At 37.9% G+C, this 21,133-nt stretch overlaps 1 protein-coding gene across 2 annotated transcripts in view; it reads left to right on the forward strand.

Moving 5' to 3' along the window:
• ESR1 (estrogen receptor 1) overlaps positions 1 to 21,133 on the forward strand; it is a 415,900-nt gene that overhangs the window by 248,249 nt on the left and 146,518 nt on the right. For both annotated transcript variants that reach the window (XM_024996420.2, NM_001001443.1), the window contains 1 exon segment: positions 5,673 to 6,008. In XM_024996420.2, the coding sequence (XP_024852188.1) occupies positions 5,673 to 6,008 (336 nt within the window).

Consider the following 21,133-nt stretch of genomic DNA (forward strand, 5'->3'; position numbering starts at 1 on the left):
CATGAATAATGTGAAATTATTGAGAAACAAAAGAAAGGTGATTATGCAAATGCTTGAAATATTTAATAATACATTAAAGTAGTCTTGGGAAATTGGAGAAATAGCTTTACTGAAGTTATAGTAGCTTTTTGTAGAGGCAGAAGGTATTAAGGAGAAAAAAGATCATTTCAGGAAAAGAAAATTTAAAAAGCAGAATGCATTAGAAGCAAATGACCTAATAAATTCAATTAAGTAATGAATATTCAGATAGCATTCATTTTCCTGAGATATAATGGCCAAGCCAAAGAGTTTAAAGAATGAAAAAAAAAAAGGGTGATTGAGTAAACTCTAAAGTATTAGAAGTAAGCCTTTCAAAACTCCTAGTTAGACACATTAGGACAGACATTTTTATTTTAGGGCCAGGGCGTAATTGTTTAAGCAGTGAATATGTCTTCAGACCTTTTCTCCCTGCCAGGACTTTACCCCTACACTGCCTTATGATGAACTTCCCCAAGCCCGGGCAGTCTTAAAATCCTTAGGGATCTTAGAGAGTGCCCTGGGCATCATCTTTCTCCCTTTCATTCCAATGATCTGTGCTTATTAGTTTAATAAATTCTCTTCAATTAATGCTTCTTTGTGGATTAGAATCACTCAAATTCACATTAAGTACTGCTATGTGAAAGTTTTATACTTGGCTTTGAAATCCTTAACAACAGTGCAACAAAGATATTAAAGAAAGGCTTAACCCAAGGGCATGCAGTTCAAAGTGGTGGCATTTCACATGTATGGTGGGCTTGCTGGACAAGAGAGTTTGTATCTCAAGCCTGAAGGTAATCCTTGAATTTTGCAAGTTAAAAAATTTTTTAAAGGAATGTAAAGAAATTTGCTGTGATATAACTCTTGTCTAATCAGTGACACAACTTGAGATCTAATAATGTTTGTCCACTAGCAAATCTGTTAACATGACATCTGTATTGCATTGCTAAATATTTTGTTCAGTCATTCTGGGAAGTGACATTTTGGGGTGCTGAATACATCTGCTTATATGGTGCTACAAGCCAAAGTGCTATCTGTTACAAATAAACATCTCAACTGTTAAGGAGTTTGTTTAATATTTGCACGATCTAAGCTAGTTGGTTTTTTTCCTCTCTGCTTTGTGAACTTTTTTAAAAATACCAAAATGGTTGAAATAACTTAGACAAGGGAAATGAGCTTAAGTAAAATACTTATTAATCTATGTTGTCTGGAAAAATCCTTGGTAGGGAACATAGAACGAGTTTTTTAACTTTATTTGGATTTCAGTTATGCATGCCACGCATATACCCTGTCGCTATATGTAATTAGGAACTGGCTGTATATTCCATTGTGACACAGGTTGTAATTATTGGTTGTGATCTGCAATTCTCATTTAACCTAGGTTAAAATAGAGCTGGAAATTTGTCCATTTTTCACCTATTGCACTCAATTCCAGTTTGAAATTTTTTAAACTACTGTAAATATGCATTATTGTCACTGGCGTGTCACAGCTAATATGACCATTACTGCTTCCAAGTAGACACGGCGGCTTTCCTCTTTGACTTGTGCCCTGGGATCCGATCTTTGTAGTCAGGCACACAGTATGTACAGCTTCCTAATTTTGCTCTGTTTGTACATCTTATAGAGCCTTTGACATTTGAAAAATATAGAGCATCTAGGGGTAAATTTAAGAAAATATTTGTCAATGCTAACTGAATCTACCTTACCATATTTGACTCTGATAATTTTATAAATATTCAGCTCTCATCTCCACCTCTCCAGTTGTGTTTAATTGTTCTGCATACCAAGTCTGTGGTCATTTTTGACTTGTGTTCAACAATGTGAATCAAATATTTGAGACTCAAAGAGGTGTGGTGGTTCAGCTCACTGCTGTAATAGTGCTATACCTAAACCATCTGAAGAGTCTGCTTCTCAATTTCTCCAAGAAAGGAAATCTCATGTATTGGCCCAAATGTAACATTGTCTCCTAAAGATACCTTCTTTGTCTCCTCTTCTTAGCTTCACTTCCTCTCTTCCATTGCGTTTTGGGCAGTTCATTCATTCATTCCACAAATAATAGAACTTTTGATTCATGTCTTTCTCCCTCCAAGCCAAAAACTTCATGGAGGATAACATAATCTGCCTTTGTTTAGCATTGCAGCATCTGTGAATATACATTGTTAGTATTGAACAAATGTTGACAAAATGAATACTTTGATAAGCAATTTTTAATAACTGTCACTTTTAGAAGCTAAATTGAGTTTAAAATTATTCTAGAAAACAGATTTGTCTGTAGTATGACTGCTGGGACCTTTTAAAGTGTGGGGAATACTGTGTTTTGTTTTCCTTAATTTACCTTGTGTCTATTTGTCTTTATCTTGGAAATATTTTAAAATGAAGATAAATTGCAATGATAACAGAAAGCATCAACTTCATTTTTAAAAAGTAAAATGCATGTGTATAGTCATAACTTGATTACTTAGGTAACTTTGTTTCGTCTTAGCGTGAACAAAATCACCTTTAATTATTTCTTCTTTGTTCAGATCACTTGCCTTTATCTTTCCATGTAGATCTGATATTAAAAGATTGTATTGTTTACATCTGTTTACATTCTCTATCTGTTTACATTCTCTCTCTCTTTCTAAAGTTATAGAGAGGAAGTCAAAGAGTATTTGAGTTATACGCATTTACTGCCTAATATTGAAGAACAAAGCATTTTTTCACCCTAGTTGCCACCCAAAGTAGGTAAATAACAATGAGCATCATCCTCTCAAAAGTCTGACCTCAAAGTTTCTAAGAAATATGAATCTCTAGGAATTCTTTGCTTTTGATCTTCCTTTCCTGTTTTTCATCCAAGGCCACTGGTCTTACATTCTAACAGGGAAATCGTGGAGTCCTACACTCTCAGGAGAGAAAGTGCATTGAAAGTCATGTAGTACAAATACTGGGTAACTGAATGCCTTTGGTAACACCCTGTAAAGTCTTCGTCTAGCCTATTCTTGGAAACCTCCAGTGATCCAGCACATCCTTTCCTGTGGCAGCAGATTCTATCTTTGTTGTCAGCGTTGAGTCTTTGTAGTGATCTCTGGCTTCTCATGATTTCCACATATTTCTTCTATTTTACTCTTGGGACTCGTAAAAAGCAAGTTGAACCCATCTCTCTTAGTCAGTTTAGGGTGCCGGAATAGAAATATCACAGACTTCATGGTTTAAACAGCAGACATTTCTCACAGTTCTGGAGCTCGGGAACTCCAAGCTTGCCAGCAGGTCTGGTGTCTGATGAGTGCCTGCATTCTGGCTTGTAGACAGCTGTCTTCTCATACCCTTACAGGGTGGAGAGAGCAAGTTGGCACCCTGGCCTCTATATATAAGGGCACTAATCCCATTCGTAAAGGCTCTACCCTCGTGACCTAATGACCTCCCAAAGGCTCATACCTTTGGGATGGTATTCAAAGTGTGAAAACCATCACACTGGGGATTAGATGTCAACATATGGATTTGGAGGGGAAACAGACATTCAGACCACAATGCCATTTTATAAGGTACAGCCCATGTGAGGGTGACACTCATGTTTCCTCTAAGTCTTTTTTTCTCTTTGGCTAACCCCTCTTGGTTCCTCAGTGGTTCTCCATGTGACCTGATTTCGCATCTCCTCAGCATCCTCGTTACTCTGAATGGGTTTGTTTTGCTTGTCTCTGCAGCATCCAGCACTGCGTGATAGTCCAGGTGCGCTCTGATGCGCTGAGAGTAGGCTGTGTTTCGCTTCCTTAATTCAGATATTATACTCACACTAGCACATCTAGTGATGAAAAGAATTGACCAAGGACAGCAACTGGCCAAATGCAATGATTACTCTCACTTGACCTATTTTATTTCTTTTTTGTTTTGTTTGTTTAGTCACTAAGTGATGTCTGACTCTTTTGCAACCCCATGGACTGTAGCCCTCCAAGCTCCTCTATCCATGGGATTTCCCAGGCAAGAATACTGGAGTGGGTTGCCATTTCCTTCACCAGGGGATCTTCCTGATCCAGAGACTGAACCCATGTCTCCTGCATTGGCAGGTGGATTCTTTACCACTGAGCCACCAGGGAAGCCCATTTTACTTGTAGATGTTCTTAAATTTGTCAACTGTGTGGGATACAATTTTGAAACTCTGGTAACTGGGGAAAAAACACAAACTTCATTTAGAAGCTTGGATCTTGGATCATACTTAATAGAGAATGGTCTTGGACCAGTTCATGAATCTTTCTAAAGGAGCAGTTTTCTGACATTTACCTTACAAGGTTATTGTGAGGACTAAATTAGTTGTAAAATGCATACATGTAAAGTGTTTAAGCACATGGTGAGTGATCAGTGTATGTTAGTGATAATAATCTTTTATGATTGTTACTTATTCCAAGAGTTCTGAGAAATGCTTATTTTGATACTGAACAAATAAGGAAGGGTCTGTGGCATCATTATATTTTTAATATCATGTAACATATCTAATCTAGATCTACAAGAATAAAAGCTATGCGTAAAAACTCACCAGTGAACATTTGTCCAAACTCCTTGACAGAACAAAATAGAGCAAAATTCTGACATTAGTTATTCATTTGTTTTGGAATCAGAGGACAGGTGATCTGTTACAAAGAATTTTACTTCTCATGTCTTAAATATTAAAAATAATTGTGTTAGATTTTTACCAAAATGATTATTTCTTTTATACAAATCTAAGAAATGTTGCTTTCTGGTCTATTTTGGAGAGTTAAGAGTTTTTGAAAATATGGACCCTTGTGTTCACTTTTGTCCTTTAAAATATTTGTTTCTGCTGATGCATTTTAGTACTACAGCCTGGTGTTTTCTAGGTTAAGATGCTGAACCAAGACGCAAAGAATCTCTGGAGTCTCTCTCCTCCTTTAATTAGTTAGGGGGAACCACAGCTGGTAAATCTTTGGGGGAAGACTATTTTCAACTCTTTTAAAACTTTAATATTAGGAAAATAGAAAGACATTTGTGACATCTTAGAACCTAGTCAACAAGTTGAGGCTCTTGGATTGATTACTCAGGTGATGAGGTACAGCTTAGTAGCAGTAAAAGACTGACTCAATAAAAGACTGACTCTGTGGAGGCTTGAGACTGTCAGATACATTTTGGATAAATCGTTCCTCTTTAGTGTCTTCCATTAAGAGGTCTACTTGGGTGATAAGGACATTTATTAAATATTTTATAAAGATGCTTTTTAAATTTGCTGTTGAAAGAATATTCATAGCAGGAGCAATCTTTAATATGTCATATTTCAAGAGTAGCTAATTAATATGTTGTCTTTTTTTATAGCATCTGTTACACACACACACACACACACACACACATCCTGCAATGGTTTGTAAGAGCAGCTTGTACTGGCTCACAAAAGCCTATTGTTAAATTTGTAGGAGTTTTGTACACTGCTTGATCTCAGACAAGAAGCTTGAAATTTGCCATGGTGGGAGTCGTTACACCATGGAAATTGGTGAATGCTACAAATCAAAGCCTTTTTTTCCCTCTCGTGGACAGCTGGTTGTTAAACACTTAGAAGCACAACTGTGTCCCAAACTATTTCCTTAAATAAAATAAAAGGCTGTTAGCATTAAAAATGGTTTTCATGTGAAAGTTTATATGAGCAAAAGAATAAGCTATTTTTGTGTGTGTGTTCTCAGGAATACGGAAAGACCGAAGAGGAGGGAGAATGTTGAAGCACAAGCGCCAGAGAGATGATGGGGAGGGCAGGAACGAAGCGGTGCCCTCCGGAGACATGAGAGCTGCCAACCTTTGGCCAAGCCCCATCATGATTAAACACACTAAGAAGAACAGCCCGGTGTTGTCCCTGACAGCTGACCAGATGATCAGTGCCTTGCTGGAGGCTGAGCCCCCCATAATCTATTCTGAGTATGACCCTACCAGACCTTTCAGTGAGGCTTCAATGATGGGCTTGCTGACCAACCTTGCAGACAGGGAGCTGGTACACATGATCAACTGGGCAAAGAGGGTGCCAGGTAAGAAGACCAAGCTTGACTTTTATTTTGAAGAGCCATTCACTATTCATGAACAGGTTGCCATACGTACCATGGGAGAGATAGTGGGACACAATAGCTTGTTATCTAGTTGATTTCAAGGTTATATCAGAACTGATTAATTTTCAGTAACTATACACTCTTAATTCTCCTGGAAATTAGGAAATAGTGTTTTGAAATAAAAATCTAGATGATTAAAGTCTTTAATCTGACATTATTTTTTTAACCCATCAATATTCACCCTACAAATCTGGGGTGAACACTACATAATAAATGCATTTAATATTATATGTTCACTGTGGCAGAAAATTTTAACACTAAATGATCTATGTCCTATAAAATTTTAATGTTGAGGACTTTTGTTCAAAACACCTAAATTGTGAATCATCAATTTTGCTTTACAAGATTTTATTTTCAGGTATTTGTGAGCTAAAGAAATAATAAGTTTGTTTTTTTTTTTACTGAATGCCAAATATTCATTTAACCATCTATTAACATTTTAGGAACAAGGTAATGCAATAGAAAAATCAATTAGGTTCTCATCCCTGAGGGGAGCTTGTGGAAAGATAACAGTGGGTGAAGTTATACTTGATTCTTCAGCTGATATTTTCAGAACTGGTGTTCTTATAAAACATGACTGTTGCTCTATGTTCAGGCGGAAGAACTCTAGTTATTATGGAAACAAGACTAAAAATGACCTCCTCCATACCCCATAATATCCATTCAGGAGCTAACATAGATGAATCAAGGCAAGAGGAAGTTAAATCTTCTTTTCTGGGCATATAGATCAAACAAGTAATGAATTTAGATAGTGACTATCTTGTGAGTTTTCTTTTAGTTCAGTTCAGTTCAGTTCAGTTCAGTCACTCAGTCGTGTCCGACTCTGCGACCCTATGAATCACAGCACGCCAGGCCTCCATGTCCATCACCAACTCCCAGAGTTCACTCAAACTCATGTTCATTGAGTTGGTGATGCCATCCAGCCATCTCATCCTCTGTCATCCCCTTCTCTTCCTGCCCCCAATCCCTCCCAGCATCAGGGTCTTTTCTAATGAGTCAACTCTTTGCATGAGGTGGCCAAAGTATTGGAGTTTCAGCCTCAGCATCAGTCCTTCCAATGAATACCCAGGACTGGTCTCCTTTAGGATGGACTGGTTTCTTTTAGTACATGAACTTATTATCTATGAAGCATGTTTTTTTTTTATTAAACAAAATAAATGAGTTTTGTACTTACATTTTAGAGATTATAGGCCAAGTGAATATATATCTGGCCTTAGATTTGCATTTATTAACATGTAAGCATCTCATCCTTTGAATAAGGAGCCAGCAATGTTGTGATCCAAACTGGATAGAAGGCATCTATTTAGGTGGCAGAGGTTGGGGTTACATGGAAACATGGGGATTCACAGGCATATTTAGATTTTGATTTGGCAAATTTATTTGGCAAATAAAGACTCCCAGCCATGTTTGGAATTAAGAGTTTTAATGAGCACTTCTCTACCTTAATATTTCTTTGTGAGGCAGATCCATAAAGTAAATATTGGAATTTAAATGTAATGTGGTTATTGGTTTTCTCTTTATATTTATTATTGCTTTCATTTTGTAGAAAGGTACTTCAGGAAAAGAACACAGACAAACAACTAATGGTCATATCCCTGAGAGCCAACTCTGAGTTGCTCTTAAGTTTTATTGTTGTATATAAGCCTGTAGTTTTGCTAATGAGTTTTGGTAATGTTAGTTACAGAGCACTGCTGAAGTCAAATATATATCTTTCATACTTAGCAGTAGATTTCCATCTTGACATTTTTATAAATTTAAAAATTTGAAGGACACTTGAAACAATGGGTTCAGTTCAGTTCAGTCACTCAGTCTTTGCGACCCCATGAAGCGCAGCATGCCAGGCCTCCCTGTCCATCACCAACTCACGGAGTTCACTCAGACTCACGTCCATCGAGTCATTGATGCCATCCAGCCATCTCATCCTCTGTCATCCCCTTCTCCTCCTGTCCCCAATCACTCCAAGCATCAGAGTCTTTTCCAATGAGTCAACTCTTCGCATGAGGTGGCCCAAATCCTGGAGTTTCAGCTTTAGCATCATTCCTTCCAAAGAACACCCAGGGCTGATCTCCTTCAGAATGGACTGGTTGGATCTCCTTGCAGTCCAAGGGACTCTCAAGAGTCTTCTCCAACACCACAAAAAGTTCAAAAGCATCAATTCTTCAGCAATCAACTTTCTTCACAATCCAACTCTCACATCCATACATGACTACTGGAAAAACCATAGCCTTGACTAGATGGACCTTTGTTGGCAAAGTAATGTCTCTGCTTTGTAATATGTTATCTAGGTTGGTCATAACTTTCCTTCTAAGGAGTAAGCGTCTTTTAATTTCATGGCTGCAGTTACCATCTGCAGTGATTTTGGAGCCCAAAAAAATAAAGTCTGACAATGTTTCCCCACCTATTTCCCATGAAGTGATGGGACCAGATGCCATGATCTTCGTTTTCTGAAAGTTGAGCTTTAAGCCAACTTTTTCACTCTTCTCTTTCACTTTCATCAAGAGATTTTTAGTTCCTCTTCACTTTCTTCCATAAGGGTGGTATCATCTGCATATCTGAGGTGATTGATATTTCTCCTGGCAATCTTGATTCTGGCTTGTGCTTCTTCCAGTCCAGTGTTTCTCATGATGTACTCTGCATAGAAGTTAAATAAGCAGGGTGACAATATACAGCCTTGACATACTCCTTTTCCTATTTGGAACTAGTCTGTTGTTCCATGTCCAGTTCTAACTGTTGCTTCCTGACCTGCATATAGGTTTCTCAAGAGGCAGGTGGTCTGGTATTCCCATCTCTTTCAGTATTTTCCAGTTTATTGTGATCCACATAGTCAAAGGATTTGGCATAGTCAAGAAAGCAGAAATAGATGTTTTTCTGGAGCTCTCTTGCTTTTTCGATGATCCAGTGGATGTTGGCAATTTGATCTCTGGCTCCTCTGCCTTTTCTAAAACCAGCCTGAACATCAGGAAGTTCACAGTTCACGTATTGCTGAAGCCTGGCTTGGAGAATTTTGAGCATTACTTTACTAGCGTGTGAGATGAGTGCAATTGTGCGATAGTTTGAGCATTTTTTGGCATTGCCTTTCTTTGGGCTTGGAATGAAAACTGACCTTTTCCAGTCCTGTGGCCACTGCTGAGTTTTCCAAATTTGCTGGCATATTGAGTGCAGCACTTTCACAGCATCATCTTTCAGGATTTTAAAGAGCTCAACTGGAATTCCATCACCTCCACTAGCTTTGTTCATAGTGACCCTTTCTAAGGCCCACTCAACTTCACATTCCAGGATGTCTGGCTCTAGGTGAGTGATCACACCATCGTGATTATCTGGGTCATGAAGATCTTTTTTGTACAGTTCTTCTTTGTATTCCTGCCGCCTCTTCTTAATATCTTCTGCTTCTGTTGGGTCCATACCATTTCCGTCCTTTATCGAGCCCATCTTTGCATGAAATGTTCCCTTGGTATCTCTAATTTTCTTGAGGAGATCTCTAGTCTTTCCCATTCTGTTGTTTTCCTCTATTTCTTTGCATTGATCACTGAGAAAGGCTTTCTTATCTCTTCTTGCTATTCTTTGGAACTCTGCATTCAGATGCTTATATCTTTCCTTTTCTCCTTTGCCTTTCACTTCTCTTTTTTTCACAGCTATTTGTAAGGCCTCCCCAGACAGCCATTTTGCTTTTTTGCATTTCTTTTCCATGGGGATGGTCTTGATCCCTGTCTCCTGTACAATGTCACGAACCTCATTCCATAGTTCATCAGGCACTCTATCTATCAGATCTAGGCCCTTAAATCTATTTCTCACTTTCAGTGTATAGTCATAAGGGATTTGATTTAGGTCATACCTGAATGGTCTAGTGGTTTTCCCTACTTTCTTCACTTTAAGTCTGAATTTGGCAATAAGGAGTTCATGATCTGAGCCACAGTCAGCTCCAGGTCTTCTTTTTGTTGACTGTATAGAGCTTCTCCATCTTTGACTGCAAAGAAGATAATCAATCTGATTTCGGTGTTGACCGTCTGATGATGTCCGTGTGTAGAGTCTTCTCTTGTGTTGTTGGAAGAGGGTGTTTGCTATGACCAGTGCATTTTCTTGGCAAAACTCTATTAGTCTTTGCCCTGCTTCATTCCGTATTCCAAGACCAAATTTGCCTGTTACTCCAATGTTTCTTCGGAGAAGGCAATGGCACCCCACTCCAGTACTCTTGCCTGGAAAATCCATGGACGGAGGAGCCTGGTAGGCTCCAATCCATGGGGTTGCTAAGAGTTGGGAACAACTAAGCAACTTCACTTTGACTTTTCGCTTTCATGCTTTGGAGAAGGAAATGGCAAACCACTCCAGTGTTCTTGCCTGGAGAATCCCAGGGACGGTCGAGCCTGATGGGCTGCCGTCTATGGGGTCGCAGAGTCGGACACGCCTGAAGTGACTTAGCAGCAGCCAGGTGTTTCTTGACTTCCTACTTTTGCATTCCAGTCCCCTATAATGAAAAGGACATCTTTTTTGGGTATTAGTTCTAAAATGTCTTGTAGGTCTTTATAGAACCGTTCAACTTGAGCTTCTTCAGCGTTACTGATTGGGGCATAGACTTGGATTACTGTGATATTGAATGGTTTGCCTTGGAAACGAACAGAGATCATTCTGTTGTTTTTGAGATTGCATCCAAGTACTGCATTTTGGACTCTTTTGTTGACCATGATGGCTACTCCATTTCTTCTAAGGGATTCCTGCCCGCAGTAGCAGATATAATGGTCATCTGAGTTAAATTCACCCATTCCAGTCCATTTCAGTTCGCTGATTCCTAGAATGCCGACGTTCACTCTTGCCATCTCTTGTTTGACCACTTCCAATTTGCCTTGATTCATGGACCTGACATTCCAGGTTCCTATGCAATATTGCTCTTTACAGCATTGGACCTTGCTTCTGTCACCAGTCACATCCTCTACTGGGTATTGTTTTTGCTTTGACTCCATCCCTTCATTCTTTCTGGGGTTATTTCTCCACTGATCTCCAGTAGCATATTGGGCCCCTACTGACTTGGGGAGTTCCTCTTTCAGTATCCTATCATTTTGGCTTTTCATACTGTTCATGGGGTTCTCAAGGCAAGAATACTGAAGTGGTTTGCCATTCCCTTCTCCATTGGACCACATTCTGTCAGAAGGATGTGTTCCAGAAACAATGGGAATTAAAATTCAAATACAAAACCAGTGGGAGAAGGGCATGGTAACTCACACCAGTATTCTTGCCCTGAGAATCCCATGGACAGAGGAGCCTGGTGGGAAACCATCCCTAGGGTTGCAAAGAGTCCGACATGACTGAAGCAATAGCACGCATGCACATTACTAATGAATGAAGAATTCATGGCAATAATCATCTGTGAAAGTGAAAGTGTTAGTCACTCAGATGTGTCCAACTCTTTGATACCCCGTGGTCTGTAACCCACCATGCTCCTCTGTCTATGGAATTCTCCAGACAAGAATATTGGAGTGGATTTCTATTCCCTTCTCTAGGGGATCTTCCCAACCCAGGGATTGAACCCGGGTCTCCCGCATTGCAGGCAGATTCTTATAACGTTTTAGAATCTTCTGTATTTAGGAATAAAATGGAGATGGAAACCAAGGGAAGGAAAATATGTCCATGCTTAGCCATTCCACTGTTAAACCCCAGAACTAAACACATTTATGGTAATGAGAAGTACAGAAAAACCACTTTATAACTTGATTTGTTTAGGAGACCTGAACGTTTCCAAAGTCCTTGGGCCAAACTATGTCTTTTTATTTGATGATTTAAAAAAAAGAATTATAAAGGTGAAAATGAAATTATATATATGCTATGGTGATAAGATGAAAAATGAGGGAAAAATAGTCTTCTGGAATCATCTTTGAAGATGATTGTCAAGTTTTTCAGAGAATTTGACAAAGTCACATTTTGAAAAGTTTTTTTACATCCAGATACCATCTGTCATTAAAAAAAAAAGCCAACTCACACGAGAAATCTGAAATCTAATATAGACAATACTATGTTTATATGGTCATAGTTTGAGATTAACAATAATATTAATCTAATATAGATTTACCTTATATAGATATACTTTTTGCCTGAGTATAAAGAGCAGTAGGAAAGCCAATTGTAGAGGTACCTGGAATTAGCTCTATGATACCTGCATGGAACATGTGGATATCCTCAGACGGCTATCAGTGTAACAGATTGTGAAGTGACTTCATTTTTAAAATTTTCAGCATTAATTGAGTATAGTTGACAGATGTAATATTTAAGTATATGTTACAGTCATTCGATAGACATTGTAAAAGAATTCCCTACATCTAGTTAACTAAATATCCATCACCTTACCAATTTACCTTTTCTTTCTCTAATGAGACCCTTAAGTTCTTTCTTAGCAAATCAGTTATACAGTACAGTGTTTTATACTAGATCCTCAGACTTTTTTCATCATATAGCTGAGAAGTTATACTCTTATCAGTCTTTATTTGTCTCATCCTCCAAACCCTGGCAACCAGTTGTATATTCTCTTTCTATGAATTTGACTTTTGTTTTTAGATTCCATGTATAAGTGATACCATGCAATATTTATCTTTTTCTCACTGGCTTGTTTTTAATCATAATACTCTCAAGGTTCATACTGTCGCAAATTGCAGGATTTCTTTCTTTCTTGTGGCTGAATAACATTCCATCTTGTATATCGTTGTAGATACAGATTTATCAGATCTTTTTCCATTCATCTGTTGATGGTCACTTAGTTTGTTTCTGTATCTTGGATACACGAGAGTACAAATATTTATTTTGATATTCTGTTTTCAAACCCTTTGGATGTATATTTAGAATTGGGATTGCAGGATCATATGGTAGTTCTGTTTTATTTTGGCAGGAGTAGGGATCTCTTCACTGTTTTCCACAGTGGTTGCACCAGATTACAGTCTCGCCAACAGTTTACAAGGATTCCCTCATCTCCAGATCCTTACCAACACTTATTATTTGCTATCTGTTTGATGATAACCAGTGTAATAGGTATGAGGTGATATCTCATTGTGATTTTGATTTTCATTTCCCTGATGACTGCTTGAGGACCTTTTCATGTATCCGTTGGCAATTGTATATCTTCTTTGGAAAAAAAGGTCTATTCAGTTCCTCTGCCCATTTTTTAATGAGACTGGGTTTTTTCTTTCCTTTGCTGTTGAGATATATGTGTTCTTCATATACTTTGGATATTAACCTTTTGTCCAATAACATGATGTGCAAATATTTTCTCCCATTTGGTAGGCTGCCTCTCTGTTTTGTTGGTGGGCTCCTTTGCTATGCAACAGCTTCTTAATTTGATGAAGTCTCACTTGTTTATTTTTGCTTTTGTTGTTTTGCAAATAGAGACAATTTTATTTCTTCCTTTTTCAATTTGCATGTCATTTATTTCCTTTTCTTGCCTAATTACTATGTTAGGACTCCCAGTAAGTACTATGTTAATCAGGAGTCTTGAGACTGGATACCTTTGTCTTGTTGCTGATTTTAGACGGAAAAACTTTCTGTCTCTCACTGTTTGGCATGATACTAGCTGTGGACTTTTTATATATGACTTTTATTATGTTGAGGTATGTTTTCTCTATACCCATTTTATTGAGAGTTTTTATTAGGAATGGATGTTGAATTTTGCAAATGCTTTTTCTCTATTGTTTATATGGTCATATACTTTTTCTTCTTCATTTTGTTAATGTTCTATATTGATTGATTTGCAGATGTTGAACCGCCTTTTTATCCCTGAAATAAGTCCCACTTGATCATGGTGTGTGATTCTTTTAATACGTTGTTGAATTTGGTGTGCTACTGTTTTGTTGAGAGCTTTTGCATCTATGTGTATCAGGAATATTGGCCTGTAATTTTCTTTTCTTGTAGTGTCCTTGTCTAGTTTTGGTATCAGGGTAATTATGGCTTTATAAAATGATTTTGGGCATATTTTCTCTTCTTCCATTTTTTGAAACAATTTGAAATTCTTCTTTAAGTGTTTGGTAGAATTCACCAGTGAAGCAATCTGAGCTTGTCTTTGTTGGTATGTTTTTGATTACTGACTCTATCTCCTTACTAGTAATGGTCCGTTAGAATTTTCTGTTTTCATGATTCAGTCTTGGTAGCTTGTATATTTCCAGAAATTTATCAGCTTTTTTCCTGTTTGTCCAGCTTGTTGGCATATAACGATTCATAGTAGTTTCTTATGATCCTTTGTATTTGTGTTATATCAGTTATAATATTCTTCCTTTTCTGATTTTTTTTTTCTTGGTAAGTCTAGCTAAAAATTTGTCTGTTTTGTAGATATTTAAAAGAAAACTGTCTCTTAGTTTCAGTGATCTATTCTGGTGACTTTTTAATCTTGACTTCATATTTCCAATCTAATCTTTGTTATTTCCTTCCTTCTACTAACTTTTGACTTAGTTTGTTTTTCTTTTCTGCTTCCTTGCAGTATTAAATTTGTTGTTAATTTGAGCACCATTTTTTTCTTCAATGTAATGAGCACTTTTCTTTTTTTCCTAATGCAGCTGTAAACTTCCTTGTTAGACTGCCCTTCTGCATTTTGTAAGTTTTGGTTTTTATTTCAATTTTTATTTGTGTCCAAGTATTTTTTATTTCTTTTTTGATTTTTCTTTGACTCATCTGTGGTTCAGAAGCATGTTGTTTAATTTCCAAATATTTGTGAATTTTACAGTTTTCTTCTTGTACTTAATTTCTAGTTTCATATCATTGTGGTTGGGAAAGATACTTTATATTTCAGTCTTCTTAAATTTATTGTCTTGTTTTGTGGTCTAACATATGATTTATCCTGGAGAATGTTCCATGTGTGCTTGAGAAAAATGTTTTCTGCTGCTACCAGAAGTTCATCTGGTCTAATATGCAGTTTATACAGTTTAAGTCCAGTGTTTTCCTTATTGATTTTCTGTGTGGGTGACCTATCCTTTGTTTAAAGTGGAGTATTGAAGCCCCCTACTGTTATTGGATTGCTGCCCACTTTCTTAAGGTCTGTTAATATTTGTTTTATGTGTCTAGGTGGTCCTATGTTGGTTGCATAAATGTTTGCAAATATTATTGTATATCATCTTATTGGATTAACCCCTTTGTCATTTTAAAATGATTTTTTGTCTCTCTGTAAAGTCTTTTGCTTGAATTCTATTAATATTTGTCTGATATAAGTGTAGCTGTCCCATTTCCTTTTGGTTTCCGCTTGTATGCCGTATCATCTTCCTATCATTTCACTTTCAAGCTGCGTGTCCTTAAACCTGAAGAGAGTAACTTGTAAGTAGCATATAGTTGGATCTTGTTTTATGATCCATTCAGCCTTTTGTCTGTCTTTTCGTTGGAAAAGGTAGTCCACTTACATTTAAAGGAATCATTGACAGACATTTACTTATTACCATTTTGTTGATTTTTTTCTGACTGTTTTGAATTTCTCTGTTTCTTTTTCCTTCTTGTGCTCTTTTCCTTTGTGTCTTGGTGATGTTCTTTAATGGTGTGCTTAGGTTTCTTTCTTATGATCTTTTGTGTATTTAGTACAGGTTTTTGCTTTGTAGTTACCATGAAACTTATATAACAACTTATAAGCCTATTTTAAGTTGTTAACAACTTCCAAAGCTATATATTTTTACTCTTCTTCAGTTTTATGGTTGGTGTTGTAATTTATATATTTTTACCTTGTGTATTCATTAGCAAATTACTGAAGTTATAGTGTTTCTTTTTTACCATTTTTCATACTAGATTTAAAAGTTAGTAAATACCTACCATGGTTACACATTTGGAGTATTCTGAATTTAACTCTATATTTACCTTATTATTGAGATTTATATTTTTTTTTTAACTGAAGGATAATTAATTGAAGGATTGTTGATTTACAGTGTTTCCAGTGTAATGTGATTCAGTTGTGTATGTGTATATATCTATCCTATCTGTCAGATTCTTTTCCATTATAGGTTATTATGTTGAATATAGTTTCCTGTGCTATGCAGTAGGTCCTTGTTTATCTGTTTCTTAGATTTATACTTTGATATGTTTTCCTGTTACTAATTAACATCCTTTCATTTAAGGAATACCTTTAACGTTTCTTTAAAGGCTAGTCTAGTGATGAGTCCCTTCGATTTTTGCTTATCTGGTAAACTCTTGATCTCTCCTTCAATACTGAAGGAAAATGGCTAGGTAGAGTATTCTTGGTTGGTGTTCTTTTTTTTTTCTTCAGTTCAGTTCAGTCCAGTCGCTCAGTCATGTCTGACTCTTTGTGACCCCATGAACTGCAGCACGCCAGGCCTCCCTGTCCATCACCAACTCCGTAGTTTACCCAAACTCATGTCCGTTGAGTCGGTGATGCCATCCAACCATCTCATCCTCTGTCGTTCCCTTCTTCTCTTGCCCTCGATCTAGTTTTTCTTCAACACTCTGAATATATGATGCCCTGTAAAGTTTCTGTTGAAATATTGCTGATAGTCTTACCTATCTTGTATGTAACAAGTTGTTTTTTCTCTCGGTTCTTTTAAGATTATCTCCTTGTTTTTAACTTTTAATACTTTAATTTTAATGTGTCATGCTGTGAGTCTCCTTGGGCTCATCTTATTTGAAACTCTTTGAGAAGCCCAGATCTGGATATCTGTTTCTTTCTCCAGGTTAGGGAAATTTTCAGTGATTATTTCTTTAGCTTTCTACTCTTTTCACTTTCCTTTTTTTCTGAGACTTCTGTAATGTGAATGTTGGTTTACTTGATGTTGTCCTTATATAAATTCCTTAAACCATCTTCACTCTTTTTCATGTTTGTTTTTTTTTTTTACTCTTCTGATTGGATGACTTCCACTACCCTGTTTTTTAATTTGCTGATCCTTTCTTCTGCTTGATCTAGCTGATATTGAACCCTTCTATTGAATTTTTCACTGTAGTTATTAATAGTGTATTCTTTTGTACTGTGGTTTCTGTTTTGTACTTATATTTCCTGTGTTTTTGTTGAATTTCTCACTTTGTTCTTGCCTTGTTCTTCTGATCTTGGTACACATGTTTGTGATCATAACTTTCAACTCTTTATTAGGTAAATCACTTATCTCCATTTAGTTAAAGTCTGTTTCTGAGATTTTATCTTGTTCTTTTGTTTGGAACATATTCCTCTGATTTTTCATTTTCCTTGACTCCCTTCATTGGTTTCTTTGCCTTAGATAAAACAATTGCCTCTCCCAGTCTTGACAGAGTGATCTCATGTTGGAGATGAACCTTACTGATCAGCCCAGCCTGAGCTCTTGGTTGTCTCTCAGACCTTTGTGATTTTTCCAAGGTGACTTCTTTGTTTTAGAGGCTCCCAGTAGTTGAGAGTATGCCAAGACCTGTCAGTATCTGAAAGGGAAGGATCTCGGTGAGCATGTAGATACAAACTGATTAGAGCTGGACCTTCAGGTCCCAGCTTTTAACGTATACAAATAGATCTCTTTTAGGGGAAGACTGAGTGGTGGGATTTTGTTTGCTTCTTCTGTGCTGAGCCTTGGAAGGATAACCTCTTAAGAACCCTTTGTTTGCTAAAGACCTGTGGGGCTGATAAGTGCAAGCTCTGCTGGACACTACAGCCAGATGATAAAGTTATGTTTTCCTTAGGTGGCATCTGCAAAAGCTAGCATACCAAGTATATGTACAAGCTCCTTCCAGAGATATATTAGTGATTTGGAACAGGTTACAAGGAGAATGCAGAGATGGTATGTAATGCCTTCCCGGTTTCTGGGGGAGAATCAGTTATTCTCTGCTGCTGCTGCTGCTAAGTCACTTCAGTTGTGTCCAACTCTATGCGACCCCAGAGACGACAGCCCAACAGGCTCCCCCATCCCTGGGATTCTCCAGGCAAGAACACTGGAGTGGGTTGCCATTTCCTTCTCCAATGCATGAAAGTGAAAAGTGAAAGGGAAGTCGCTCAGTCGCGTCCAACTCTAGCGACCCCATGGACTGCAGCCTTCCAGGCTCCTCCATCCATGGGATTTTCCAGGCAAAAGTACTGGAGTGGGGTGCCATTGCCTTCTCCCAGTCATTCTCTAGATGGTGCTAAACTAGAAACCTGACTCTCAGATAGCAGCTCTTAAGGTATGCAGATGGGCCTTTTTCAGGAAAAACTCAGAGATGAATGTATCTGTTTGCTTCTTTTGTACTGGACCCTGAGAAGATTGTGAGTCCTAGTGAGCCCATTAAGAACAATTTGTTTGCTTTAGTATTGTGAGTGTGGTAGATATAAGCCCTGTTGGCTTTCAGAGCAGTGTGTTTTGGGGGCATATCCCTGGGGTGCTAGATATTAGGATCAACCCTTCCCTCCTCAGGGAGAAGCTAGGAGTGGTGAGTTCCCTCCTAATTGTACAGTGCTGTACAAATTTTGAGTGTGTTTATGGTAAGAATATGTCTCAGTCTTTCCTACCCATTTAAATGTGAATATTTTTTCATTTACCCAAAGTGAAGGAATCACTCAACTAGTTTCTGGATTTCTTTTAGGGGAAATCACTCTGCGTGTAATGGAGATATGTCCATGGGAGGTTATGAGTTCAAGGGGTCTCCTACATCTCCATCTTGGACCATACCCCCGTTGACTTCATTTTGCATGATGAATTTTAATTAAAAAAACAGTCAATTCATTGGACTATTTTATTCTAGAAGTATACTTTAGTAATAAAATACTGTCTGAATTTTCAAATGTTGGTGATTTTAAGTTGAATTTCCCTTTATCTTAATATCTAGGGCATATTTTTGACTTGCAATGTCTCTCTACTCAGACTCAAGATATGAAGAGCATTATGATACATCATGCAAGGATGATAATCAAGGTCCTATCTGTAAAGTACTTATAGTTAACCTAGCTAAAGATCACATCATGACATTAATTTTTTTCCTCTCTGCAATTTAAGAAAGCAGCAGCAAGGAGAATGATAAAAACCTACCTACCTACTGCACTCCAGCAAGTTATGTTTTTTCATAACACATGTTACATACCTGCTTTTACTATAGAGAATGATTTTCCTCTTTATCGTTTCCAGTGAATTTGTTAATCTTTAAGAAGCACTTGGGTTTCCCAGGTGGTGCTAGTGGTAAAGAACCCACGTGCAAGGCAAGAAGCATAATGAGTTGCGGGTTCAATCCCGAGTCGGGAAGATCCCCTGGAGGAGGGCATGGCAGCCCACTCCAGTATTGTTGCCTGGAGAATCCCATGGACAGAGGAGCCTGGCAGGGTGCGCTCCACAGGGTCTCAAAGAGTTGGACCCGACTGAAGCAACTTAGCATATATGCAGGCAAGAAGCACTTTACATAATCTATCTGTGGATGGAGAATTAGTTTTAAGAGATTGTTAAATCTCAATTTATTATTATCATATACATGGTGAAATGTCAGCAAATGCAACATCATTATCTGAAGGTCAAAAAGGAAAAGAAGTATGACTGCAAAGTGGTTGTTTTTAATTTCTGTGTCACACTCATTTGCATCTTTGACTGGCTGATTCTTAGTTTCAGTGTGAATCAAGTACATTTGATTTTTACCCCCAGAAGCTTGACTTGCACCATGAAACCATTCATTTGACTTATAAAAAATTATACATTTTCCAAAATTCACTATAATTTTGAATACCTGAAGGGCAATTTCATACTTGATGTTTATGTTCTAGTTCTGTCTAGTGGATATTTGGACAAATATCTAGCCCTGGGCTCTTCACTGCCTTTTAAAGGCTGATGAGTAGAAGCCTGACAGTCTCACTGACCCACAGGGACATCTGGGAGGGTTATGAGGATGCTGAGGGTTATGAGGAAGCTGCTGGCCCAGGAAGAATAATACAAAGGACATATGTCGACAGTTGAGCTCAATTTCATGGGAAACATATTACATTACCCACTTATTCTTTCTTTCAGTGGCAAACTAGATGACTTTTCTCCTCCTTTCCTGCTCAAGGCCCTTTCTACTCAATAACTAGAGAGTCCCCACTTCCTTCTGAGCCCTGACTCCCCATCATTTGGCTGTGCATTCCTTTCTTCTTCTGTTTGGTCCCAGGGGGAGGGGAGAGCTTCACTTTTTCTGGGTACACCCCCCATGAGCCCCAACCACAGGTTTCTCAGGAGCTTCTTATATTGTCTCTGGGGGTGCAAGTTTGTCTTAGCTGTGCCAGGGCTCAAGGCTGTGTCTGCCCCTGTGTTTACTAGGAGTCTAGTAATTAGCTTCCTGGACTGTAACTCATCCTCCTCACTCAAATTAGAAATGAACTGAGCTCAGGACATTCTTGTTGAGTGACTTAATAAATGAATGAATGAATGATGCTCTTTGAAACCCCTGATTTTTAAGAAATCTCTAAGCCCTGTTAGAATTCAGTTTTTCCACAAAGTCGATGCGATTTTTAAGGTAAGGGTGTTACTCTTTTTTTCCTTCCTTCAGAAACCACCTGCTGTTCTGACAGTCCTCTCACAGCTGCCTTCATGAGTCTCATTCCCAACCCTTCTTTTTAAAAAAATTAATGTATTTATTTTCATTGGAGGCTAATTACTTTACAATATTGTAGTTATTTTTGCCATACATTGACATGAATCAGCCATGGGTATATATGAGGGCCAAGAGCAGTATCCACAGGCATGGACAGAGCTTAGGCTGAGGACTTTAACAGGCTTCCTTGGCCAGCAGCAAGGTAGTTTCACTTCATGAGAGTGTAATTTAAACCTTAAAATGGATATGGCCAAGAGGAGAGCACAATACCTCAGTTTGGAAATTGGGAGCATCTTTAAGGGACATGTTTCTATTCTGGGAGGTGGATTCCAGGGACTTGGCAATCCTACCCTGTATTCTGATTCCCAACCTGTAATCAGACCAGTGGACCCTACTCTAAAGCTGTCCTAGTTTTTCAGCCTGTTTCAGCGTGGCACAGTGATGAATGATAACTTGGAAGTGACTTGGAAGCATAGGTGATGTCCCAGAGAGGCAACAGATACTTAGGTTTAAGGGTAAGATTTGTGGTTTAGATTTTGCAGCCTTTCTATAATAAGAGCCTTAGTATTTGGGTTAGAAACCCCCGCAGGAACGGTGGCAGCCCCCTGGGA

The sequence above is a fragment of the Bos taurus genome, chromosome 9 (assembly GCF_002263795.3).
Source record: "Bos taurus isolate L1 Dominette 01449 registration number 42190680 breed Hereford chromosome 9, ARS-UCD2.0, whole genome shotgun sequence".
Taxonomy (NCBI): Eukaryota; Metazoa; Chordata; class Mammalia; order Artiodactyla; family Bovidae; genus Bos; species Bos taurus.